Source organism: Spinacia oleracea, chromosome 4 (assembly GCF_020520425.1).
Source record: "Spinacia oleracea cultivar Varoflay chromosome 4, BTI_SOV_V1, whole genome shotgun sequence".
In the NCBI taxonomy this organism is placed as follows: Eukaryota; Viridiplantae; Streptophyta; class Magnoliopsida; order Caryophyllales; family Amaranthaceae; genus Spinacia; species Spinacia oleracea.
Genome location: NC_079490.1, coordinates 87475642 through 87487700, shown reverse-complemented (window position 1 = coordinate 87487700; position 12059 = coordinate 87475642). Strand labels below are relative to the sequence as shown.

General features: G+C 41.1%; 1 protein-coding gene across 2 annotated transcripts; it reads left to right on the top strand.

Annotated features, from left to right (window-relative positions):
- The first annotated feature begins 2485 nt into the window (after positions 1-2485).
- LOC130460101 (uncharacterized) lies at positions 2486-10144 on the top strand. 2 transcript variants are annotated; one of them, XM_056827760.1, is made up of 3 exons: positions 2486-2784; positions 8676-8792; positions 8992-10144. In XM_056827760.1, exons 2-3 carry the CDS (start codon positions 8676-8678, stop codon positions 9967-9969), a joined length of 1095 nt encoding a protein of 364 aa, XP_056683738.1. In that variant the 5' UTR covers positions 2486-2784; the 3' UTR covers positions 9970-10144. The 2 variants fall into 2 exon arrangements, with proteins under 2 accessions (XP_056683738.1, XP_056683737.1); XM_056827759.1 differs by having other exon boundaries at positions 8672-8792.
- The last annotated feature ends 1915 nt before the right edge of the window (positions 10145-12059 follow it).

Sequence of the window (12059 nt, the reverse complement as noted above, 5' to 3'; positions counted from 1 at the left end):
AACTGCGTACATATAATTAAATAAACGTAATTTGCAATTAATTAACAATTACGAAAATTAATCACCCCTTTTAATTCTTTGAAAATTTGTAAAATTTTACCATGTTAAGCAATTATTATGGAATTAATTAGAGGCTCGTGATACCACTGTTAGGTTATGATACATATAAACGAATATAAATCATGCGGAAAAACCATAAATGCCAGGATTCCAAATTAACTGCCACATAACAATTAGCATAATTTAGATGCATACACTTTGTAGCGTGCCCTCCCTTGCTGGGCCCGAACCGAACAAGAACAAGTCTTTAGGACTCCAAGTGTCGTCCGTCCGTAGAAAGTCCACAGCACGTCCGGATCTGCCTTAAGATTGACCAACTAGAATCGCCCTTAAGGTACTAATAATATACGGCTGATATGCGCAAGTGTTTGGCTGAATTTTTGCTCAAATTCTTACCTTTGAATACTTGAAACTCGTTGTAAATTATTAGCCCTTAACTCATATTTATAGGCCATGGAATAAGTAATCGAATCCTACTAGGATATGAATTAATTAAATTAGAATCCTAGCAGAACTCTAAATTAATTAATCTATCTTTTAGGATTAGGAAATTCAATCAACAAATGAATCCTATACGCTTTAGGTTTCGTAAGTGAACGCAAACATACACGCACGCACAGCAGCCCACGAGGGGCGCCATGCGCGCGCGCCTAGCCCATGATCACTCGCTGCCCACTGCCACGAAGCCCACACGCTGCCGCAGCCTTGGACGCGCGCTGGGCCTGCCTTGCGGTGGGCTTGGCGCAGCCTTGGGCTGGTGCGTTGTGGTGCGCGTTTCTCTTGCTGGACGTGGGCCTGGCTTCGTGCTGGGCCTTCGTCTAGCAAGCTCGTCCGATGCTAATTCGTACGACGCGCTTCCGATTAATTTCCCGATTCCGGAATTCATTTTGAATACGAACAATATTTAACATTTCCGATTCCGGAATTAATTTCCGTCTCGAACAAATATTTAATATTTCCGTTTCCGGAATTATTTTCCGATTCCGATAATATTTTCCGATTCTGACAATATATCCGTTTCCGGCAATATATCCGATTCCGGCAATATTTCCGATTCCGGCAATATTTCCATTTCTGATAATATTTTCCGATACGTACCATGTTTCCGTTTCCGGTAACATCTACCACTTGGATAATATTTATATTTCCGATACGATCCATATTTCCGTTTCCGGCAATATCGTTTCCGGATAATTCATTTACTTGCCTTTGACGATCTCAGCTCCCACTGAAACCAAGATCCGTCGATTCCGAATATTGATTAGATAGAGTATTCAATGCCATTAAATACTTGATCCGTTTACGTACTATTTGTGTGACCCTACGGGTTCAGTCAAGAGTAAGCTGTGGCCTTGATCTGAAGCGGCCTCTAGCTAGGCATTCAGTTCACTTGATCTCACTGAATTATTAACTTGCATAATTAATACTGAACCGCATTTATTAGACTTATCATTAAATGCATACTTGGACCAAGGGCATTATTTCCTTCACGATGATGATGATGGATTGTTGATGAAGATTGACGATCTTAATTTGGGGATGGTGCAAAGCAGGGGAGAGAAACCCCATTTTTCTAGGAGCAGGAATCTACGAAAAAGGGAGGAGCAATTTGGGAGCTGCAAAAGAAAATCACAAAGGAAATGGGCCTGACTTGTTTTTGGATCAATCTATTTCATTTTTGTTTTTTTAATTTCTTCCTCTCTCTCTCCTTTTTCCTTCTTCTATTCCATCTTTTAATTCCTTAGTCTTTTTAGAATTTACTAGTATAGAACCCGTGCAATTGCACGGTTTTATAAGTTTGTATTGATATTTTAAATAAAATCATTTAAATGAGTGATGATATATACTCTTTCTTTGAAAGTTCGGATTGCGTACATCATAGGGAGTAAGTAATTAACGAATTATAGTTTTTATGACTCTTTGCAACACACATTGCATGTCAATCTTACAAATTTTACTATTTCAAAGACCGTAATTGCGTATCAATTTCAATTTTTGTTTCGTATCACACATCATGTATATGTTTGACTTTTATTTTTTAAGGTAATATATGTCTTTTTGAATAATTTGATACTTCGTATATGAAATTGATAAAGCCTCTGTAAATTTTTTTTTTTATATTTGTTCGTATCACACGTCTTTATTAAGTAGTTATTTTTTTAACACACAAAGAGAATATGATTATACTACTGTCTAAAGACCTTATGTTAGCATGAACAGAAAATTACACGCGTAAAATTTATGACCAAATCTAAATTTTTCTATTGAGATATTTCTCTAAATCATCAACAATATATGGTAAAATTGGAGTACGGTGTAATGAAAAGATGAAATGGAAAATCAAGTAAATTAATTGATCAAAATTAAGTTAGCTTAAATATTAAGTATTGGGAATTTGAAAAAAAACAGAAAAGAAAGGGAAAGCTACATTCTGCTTCTTAGAATTTACAACCTCGTAATTGTCGGTAACATCAATATCCAACTTCATTGCATCATACTACTATCTCATCCGCCAAAATAAATCGCTAATTCATTCGATTGAAATCGGGTTCCAGTATTTTTTTTTTTTGACTGATCTTATTCCACTCCATTTCTTTTTGTGATTATCACAAAAGTTGAAGCAACAACAGTCATCTAGATCTACAGGATTATCTACAATCCAGACCAACTTCATCAATTAGAATAATATCATTCAATTGATTATGATGATTGTTGCTGTCTGAGGTAAGTATATTTTAATTTTTGTGATTTCTCTTTTACATTAGGATGTTTGATTTGAGTTGAATTTTAGTAGTAGTTGTAAATAATGATATATTTTGGATGTCCACGAGCTCAATTTTCAATCAGTGAGCTTGTGGATCAAGATAGGATGTTAAATATTGATTCGATCAATTTCAATATGTTTGAATAAGCTGATTTTTCCCCCTTTAATTTTGGACAATCTGCAGCAAGAAATATAGCATGGTGTCTGTAGATTTCAATTTTTGTTTCAAGTAAACTTTTGGATTTGAGAGGAAGGGCGTGGTGATGCTTGAAGTTTTACAATGGGGTTTTTGTAGAGTATGAGTTTGAGAAATTTGTTGGATAAAAATGATATGTTGGATCAGAAGTTCGGACCAAGATTCACTTGTGAGGGGGGTCGAAAAAGCACGAGGCTAATGCGTGACCTCGTCCCTCGTGGGTGTGACGCTTCTTTTTGTCAAATCAAGTGTAATTGGATTTCCTGTGAGTTTACACCCAATTGACTAGTAATATAGGAGTCGCCATTCAGTTTTTAACGACAATGAGAAAAACTGACAAAACCCGGTTATCGTGACATAAAGGGAGTGCAATTATGTTTGACCACGACGGCCGTAGGTTCCCTTGTGATCCCTGGTGGTGGGGATCGCTCAACGTACACCCGCAGGGTAGAGATTGAGGGTTCGGGGGACTGTAACTACCGAGAGGAGTACTCGCTCTTCGATAACTCCAGAGGCAGGATATCCTTACTAGCTCAGCATAAATAATTGAAGGGACATGTGTTAACTATTAAACTAATCTCAGTTGATTTTAACAATATGCAACATATAGTACTAGATCGAGCGCGATTATCTGATTTAGATTGTTTTAAGGGACCTAGCATGATAATCCAATTTCCCAAAAATATCATATTTATTAAGCGTGATCGAACAATCAGATTTAGTTAGTTTAACAGTTCATAAAAGGGCGAGGAAAGCAATTAAATCATAGAAAAGGGACACATTACGACGCACCATTGAGAGGTGCGTCACGGTTCTCAGAAAACTAACCACTTTGACTTTGCTATTTCTCCTTTTATTTAACGAATCTCAAATTATGGGACAGGATACGTTCTGTTCGATTTATGGATCGATTGCGACAGAACGTGTGATCGGTTTTGCAGCGTGAGGCTTAGGCTTAGGGGTTCAGAGTCAATACTCAGAAATATAATTGTGTGTTGTTGTGTTGTTCTTTTTCACGTCGAACTTAAGGCCCTATTTATAGAAAAGAGTTCGTGGAAAGATAGAATTGTGGAACTCTAATCCACGAGGAATTAGGAAAAAACACGTACCAGGTACTTTCAGCGCCCAGGCCTGGGCGCCGAAGATTTCGGCGCCCAGAGCCAGGCGTTGAAAATAGGATCTGGGCTGTTTTTCTTAGTCAGATTCGGATTCCTAGAATCCGGAGTATTTGAGATTTAATTGAGTCTTTTAGTGCGTATTAACCTTGTGACGGGATGCATCTGGGCCCGTTACGAACTCTAGGCTCGTTAGGATTTTAATTAATACGTAACTCTTACTTTCGAATCATATTAGGAATAGGATTCTCTCGCAATTTCTATCTCATTTAGGATTTATGTTGGAGTGCAACACCTAATTCTGACAGGTTTCTATCTTTTATGACTTGCCACTTTTAACAACTACCCATTACGGTAGTTATTATTTTTAGCAGGTTTCCATAAATAGCAGGTTTCCATAAATAGCAGGTTTCTATAAATAGCAGGTTTTGGGTGAAATGAAAAGGGGAATTGAGATTCGTTATTTTATAGGATATGCGTTGTCAAGTGGAGATTTACGTTTTCATCATCAAACCTTCCCTTTCGGGAATGGGGACAAAAGTAGGTGTCTACAGTTAGCCCCCACTTTGACTGAGTCTTGGAGTAAGACGATGGTCAAAATATTAGACGGAGTGCGTCGCACAAGCCATGGTGACCTGTTTTGGCGAGGGTCTCACGAGCCCCAGAGTGATAATATTTGACTTAAGGGTCATCACTTGAAGTGTCGACATATCCCTCACGTGTCATTGGGATTTGTCAACGGATAGTATAGAAACTTCCTCACTTTGTCATTGGAAGGATCGAAAGGTGCGCAGAAACTCCCTCACTTTGTCATTGGGAGTAGCTACAGATGTTTTCGAAATCAAAGCTATAAAGTGTAATTGGGCCTGCCCAAGCCCAATCACGAGGTAAAAAATGTTTTAAAAGATTCTCATTTTCAGGGTTAGCTAAACGAGAAAACCCCCTTGTTTTTATGGGACGTAAAACGAAGGAAAATCCAGCACATCGTTCTTTTTTGGAAAAAACGAAAAACCAATCTTTGGAAAAAGGGAAAGCTACTCACATCGTTCTTTTTTGAAAAAACGAAAAACCAGAAAAAGTTATCGCTGCAGCGACTAAGGACCTGCGCGGTTAGTGACGCAAACCCCGCTGGCTAAAGATGGCGAGCCTTTCCGCTAAGGTGGACACCCCGTCCGATAGAAGTGGACGAATCTATTTTTGAAATTTGAAAATAAGGACCTACGCGGTTTTGTGACGTAGACCCCGCCGGCTAAAGATGGCGAACCTGTCCGCTAAGGGTGGACACCCCGTCCGATAGAAGTGGACGAATCTATTTTGAAATTTGTTTTGTGTTTATTTTTTGAAAAATGAGGACCTACGTGGTTTGCGCCGTAGACCCCGCCGGCTGAAGATGGCGAGCCTATTTCATTTTGAATTTTGAAAATTTCATTTTTGGAAAACTGAGGACCTGCGCGGCTAGTGACGCAGACCCCGCCCGCTGAAGGTGGGCGAGCCCTGTCCGCTAAGGGTGGACATCCCTGAATTCGTTTTTTCCTTGATTTGGAACTTGCGTGGTTTGCGGCGCGACCTTGCCTGATTGAGGTGGGCAAGTTTCCTATTTTCCATCGTGATTTCTTTTGTTCATTCTTGCAAGAGCGAATTCTTTCGAGGGATGCTCGAATTTAGTTGTGACCTGAACGTGGGTTGACAACGGGTTTAGACGGACCTTTGTCTTGCGACCATCTGCTTTCGTGGTTTTGATCTAGTCTTTACGGCTCGATTTTTGCCACTACTTGGTCTTTGATCAGAGGACCATGTACAAATGTCAATGACGACCCTTTTCTGAGGTCGAACCTGTTCTTTTGAGATCATCCAAACATGGGACGGCGTATAGCGTAGCCCGGGAATGTGATTTTGATTGCGCGCTCTCTGTTGGAGTACACTTTTTGCGAGCCCCCAAGCACTCGGGCTTTGGTGGTCATTTTTCGCATACTTCATAACGTCTTTTAATCATGTTTGGGGTCGAGCTCGTATGTGCGAGCGACCTTTCATAGTGGTGTGCTACTTTGGCGAAGTCATGGGGTGCGAATTCAGTCTTCGGGCGACAAGGTTTAATATCATTCGGTTTAGCTTGACCTGATTTAATCTTTTGACAGACAAACATTTTTATTTGAGAAACCAACGACTTTAACAACATTTTTTGGTGTTTCGAAGAATGACCTTGATATTTCATATTTTTTTTGAAAAGTGTACATGTATGTTTCTTGAGATAAGTCTAAGTTTCGACCAAGTTTTACCATTCATTTTTGCTATTTGGGAGCTTAAAGGTGCTTTTGGGCTTGATCTTAATTGCAATAGGTCCTCGTGTCTAGCAACGCGGTTTTATGTCTTTTCCTGTTCCGCGTTTTGTGAAATCTGGGCCTTGGGCTGCATTTTCGGCGCCCAAGGCTGGGCGTTAATTATTTCGGCGCCCAGATTCGGGCGCTGAAAGTCCTTTCATGGCGAATTTTGACTTTCGGATTTCTTAACGCGTTTCCGAATGGGATCAGGATGTCACTTGATGCGTTCAGCTATATATAGGGGCTAGATACGTCCCTATTTTCCATCACTCTCAATCTCCTTCTTTCTTTGCTATGTTTTAGTTACTCCTTGCTTTCGTCATGTCGATTCCTACTTTCTCACTCCAACGGGCTGTTAGGCGTTGGCTACGGGCCCTTAATCCTACAGAAAAGGCTTTGTTGAAAGAATACCACTTAGAGGCACTTTTAGGCTTACAACAAATTAACATTGACTATAATTTTCTGCACGCAGCCCTAGGCTTTTGGGATTCCGATCATCATGTTTTTGTCTTTCGGGGCAACGAAATATGTGATAGGTTATGATACATATGACAAAACATAAATCATGCGGAAAAACCTTAATGCCAGGAAACATATTATTTACACATAATCATTTAGCATAATTTAGGAGCATACACTTTGTAGCGTGCCCTCCCTAGCTGCGCCCGAACCGAACAAGAACAAGTCTTTAGGACTCCAAATGTCGTCCCTCCGTAGAAAGTCCATAGTACGTCCGGATCCGCCTCAAGTTAGACCAACTAGAATCGCCCTTAAGGTTACTAGGAAATTCGGTTAATGTGTTTGCAAGTGTTTGGCTTATTTTTCTTTCAAAACTTACCCTTAGAATACTTCAATCCCATGTACATAAATTATGACCCTAGGCCCTTATTTATAGAGGTTTGGAAAGGGAATTGGAATCCTAGTAGGATACGATTTAATTAAACTTAGAATCCTACATGGACTCTATTTAATTAAATAATCCTAATAGGAATAGGAATTTAATCATACACCAAATCCTAATAGATTTAGGAATTGTGCATGGACACAAACACACACACGCACGGAGCCACGAGGGCGCCCGCACGCGTGCCCTCGACCCACGCAGCCCACGTTGGGCTGCCTTGCCTTGGCGCGCTGGGCCTGCCTTGCGGTGGGCCTGGCGCTGCCTTGGGCTGGGCGTTGGCGCGCGTCTTTGCTTGCTGGGCGATGGCCTGGCTTCGTGCTGGGCCTTCGTCCGGCAGGCCTCGTCCGATGCTTATTCGTACGATACGCTTCCGATTAAATTCCCGGTTCCGGAATTCATTTCCGATACGAACAATATTTAATATTTCCGATTCCGGAATTAATTTCCGTTTCGAACAAATATTTAATATTTCCGTTTCCGGAACTATTTTCCGATTCCGATAATATTTCCAATTCTGAAAATATTTCCGTTTCCGGCAATATTTCCGATTCCGGCAATATTTCCATTTCCAATAATATTTTCCGATACGTACCATGTTTCCGATTCCGGCAACATCTACGACTTGGATAATATTTATATTTCCGATACGATCCATATTTCCGTTTCCGGCAATATCATCGTTTCCGGAGTATTCACTTGCTTGTGACGATCTCAGCTCCCACTGAAACCAAGATCCGTCGATTCCGAATATCCATAGATAGAGTATTTAATGCCATTAAATACTTGATCCGTTTACGTACTATTTGTGTGACCCTACGGGTTCAGTCAAGAGTAAGCCGTGGATTAATATCATTAATTCCACTTGAACTGAAGCGGCCTCTAGCTAGGCATTCAGCTCACTTGATCTCACTGAATTATTAACTTGTTAATTAATACTGAACCGCATTTATTAGACTTAACATTGAATGCATACTTGGACCAAGGGCATTATTTCCTTCAATATGTCCTTTGCCAGATGAATTTGCTGCGATCCTTGGTTATCCTACTAATGCTACCCCTGCCACTCCTGGCACTATTGAAGAGAGTAAAACAACCATAGGGGCTTTCCTAGGACTAGATGCTAACATGCTTGCTGAAGTCGTTGTAGGTGATGAGGTTAATTTGATAAAACTTGTAAAACATCACTTTAGGCCTAGTAAGAATATGACCGAACAGAAATTGAATATTCGAGCCCTTGTATTTTGCTTGTTGAATCATTATTTGCTGTCGAATAACAGGTGAGTTCGGTGACATAAGGTTGATCCCCTTGATTAGCCAGATGGAAAGTTGCTATTCTATTATGCCGTTGGTGGTTGCCGAGACTTTGCTGAGTGCGGATGAGTTGAAGAAGGACGCCAAATCTGAATATTTTAAGGGAAGCCCCCTATTACTGCAGGTAATCGATTTTCTTTTGCGCACGTATACGTTTTTTTTTGCATATATATTTTCCATTCGTCCTGCCTTGGGGCTGAGTTTCAGCGCCTAGGGCTGGGCGATAGAATTATCGGCGCATGGTCCTGGGCGTTGAAACTGCGCCCCAGGAACCGTTTTCTTTTTGTTATTATTTTCTTTTGATCGTACCCGTTTTTTTGTAGATTTGGCTCATGGAACGGCTTAGGCTCTTGGAAACTCCTGCCGATCCTAAACATTATCGCCCTATAGCCTTGGGTAACCGAAAATATTTGCACCGAGGCCAGGACGAGGCCGAGTGGGCCTCCTTTTTTAGTCACGGTATTTGTTCTATTAAGTGGGTGGTACCATGGTGGGGTTTGACTACTATGACGGGGGGTTCTGATGTGTCGGTTTATGTTTATTTGTTGGGGCTATCTCGGCCCACTTATATTTTCCCTTACCGAGTCATGCGTCAATACGGTTTAAGGCAGACTATCCCCTTTTCTGATACTGTACCACCTAAAGTAGCGGCCTTTTCACAAGCACGGGTTCTAGCGTGGGCTAAGTATTATGATGGTCTCCCGCGTTGGGCCGTAGCTACAAATGGCTTTGTGGGTCTTTCTGAAAACTACAAGTTGTGGATGAGCTCCGATGATAAAGCTGTGAGGACCGAGGCTCGAAATGGGGAGCCGGCTGAGCTTTTGATACCTCGTATTCGTGTTAAGTATGAGGGTGCTGATTCTGCCAAACCTCGTACCCATGGTATTAAGACTGTGAAAGCTCGTCCTGATCGAAAGCGAAAGGAAGTTCCTCCCCGTTCCAGTTTCAGGCCTAAAAAGATGCCTAACATGAAGGGGCCTGCTGTTGTTAAGAGAAATGCAAGCTTTCGCGGAGATCGTCGCCGGAACAATGTATGGGTTAGGAAGGCTCATCCGCCTGTAGAAACAGCGACTAGTCTAGTTGATGATAATAATCCTTCTCCCACCATTGTCTGTGCCCTTGAGGCTGAGCGGGCTATAACTGAGAATGTTTCTGAAGCCTTGGCATCTTTGGAAGTTAGTGTCCCGGAGCCGGTTCTTATGGAGATTGATATTGGGGCAGCGCAGAAGACTGTGGGGGTGGATCCTGCGAACATTGCCCTCTACAAGACTTTATTTGATGATCCGATAGAACTAGAGTAGTGTAGTTCTTGCTAGGGTGTAGGTGCCCTTTATTTATTTCAGTTGTGTTTGTTTTTTTCATTTCTTAGCACTTTGTTTTCCTTCTTATTATTTTTCAATAAAGGTGTATTTTATTTTTCATTTTTTTGTTTCTCCCCCTTTTTTTTATATTTTTATACGTCTAACACTTTTTGCACATTTTATATATGTTTTTTTTTATTGGACCGAATCCTTGGTAAGGATTGCCTACGTATCTTGTCAGAATCAGGTCGCGCGTAGTTCTAGATAGAATAAGTTCTAGGATGCCGGATTTTAATGGATATGCCCTGGGGTGGTAGCATATTACTTAATCGGTCAAATGAGTGAAGTATTATCATTATTTTTGCCTCGTCTACCGTTTTTGCCGTAAGTATTATGTAAAAACAAAATTCGACTTTTTTGTATGGCTATATTTTTTGGTAAGCCTGTTTGGGTACGTGCTGTACCCCCCAAGTGTTCGTTATTTTTCCGTTATGTGCGGATAAAATGACGAGCACTTCTAAAAATTAGGCAGGCAGAGAGTTTCAACGCCCAGGCTGGGGCGTCAAAGATTTTGGCGCCCAGCCCTTGGCGCTGAAAATGATTTGGGCGGTCAATTTTGACGCTTTGCTTCACGTGTTCTTGCATTTCTTTTTTCTCTCCTTTTTTTTGTTTTAGTGCTTTGATTTTTGCTCGTATTTAAAATCAATTTTGAGGCTACTTCGGAGACTTTTTTGACTGTTAGAGTGAGATGCATTTTTGTCCGGATTATTTTTTTCTATTCGTGACTCGAAACAGTTTTGAGAATGGGGTTAGTGTGTGGAAGATATGAAGATTCTTGTATAGGCTTTTGGATGGGTTGAGGTGCGTGTTGATGCGGGGGGCGGTGTCTATTTTTGTGAGTTTTTTCTTGAGCAACCTTTGTATTGTTTGAATTTGATTTCCTTTTGATTTCTTTGGGTTGCGTGGGTTAGACCCTCATGTTTTGGTAATATGATAATGTGGTTCTCTTTTGGGGTTTGATGAATTTCGATGTCACGATTCAACACCGAGTGGGCCTTGTTTTATTGGGCCTAGAGTGGGCCGCCTCTTTGCAAGTGCGTTTGGTGCTCTTTTAGTGTTAGAAATAAAGTTTTTTTGGAGGAATATTACGCCTTTATTAATTTAGAAAGTAAGGAAAACACACTGAAATAAACTTGACCTATATTCTAAGGGGTCTTAGGACCATCTAAAGTCTTTATTATTTTTCTACCAATCTAAAGAACTACTAGGCGCTTTTTATCAAGGTGCTCTATGTGGCTCAAGCCTTGGGTTTAGTCTCGTAAAACTTTGGTCCTTCACCGGTACTCATCTTGAATTCTATTCCTCTTGCATTGACCCACTGATATGTCTTCACCCATCCGTTCTCGATCTCTTCTAGTGTTGATGCAGGAGCGATTAACCGGGTTGGATCGAAACCTTCATCTTGTAAAGCTAGGGTAGTCATCACAGTCTCGTCCTCCATAGGCCTCGATTCGTTAAACAATGTCCATAGAGCCTGGCCGTCCAATATTTCAGCTGTTTTAGTCTTGGCGAGGTACGGTGCCTCATCCAAGGTGTGGCAGTCATTTCAAATCCTGGTTTTAGCAAGCCATCCTGAACGAAGGGTTCAGGGAAATCACAGCATGGGTGTCCTTCTCCTTTCCGAACAAACATCCCGTTAAGGGTTCTTTGATATGGGGGAAGGAGGGTGGTTTGTTTGGCCTTGTTAAGGCGTAGCCCAGACAGGCGGTCAGCAATATCTTCCTCCGTTGGTTCATAGCCTAAGCCAAAGGGAGTAGATTTGTTGGGTAAAGGATGGAATGTGCATTCCTTCTTCCTTATGCCCAATGGGGTTCCAGGGAAATAACCTTGAGCTAACAGCATTCTAGGGATGACTCGGGATGCGTGCGGGTCTAGGAATGCTGGATCATAATCTTCGATGAACTGGATTGTTTCTTCCATTTGAAACCCATAAAGGTCGTTTGCAGTTTCGGCCGTTCCAACCATAGTACAACTGACGTCGAGAGGAGGGGCGCGGATTTCTAGTATTACCCCGTTATGGTTAAGTTTAC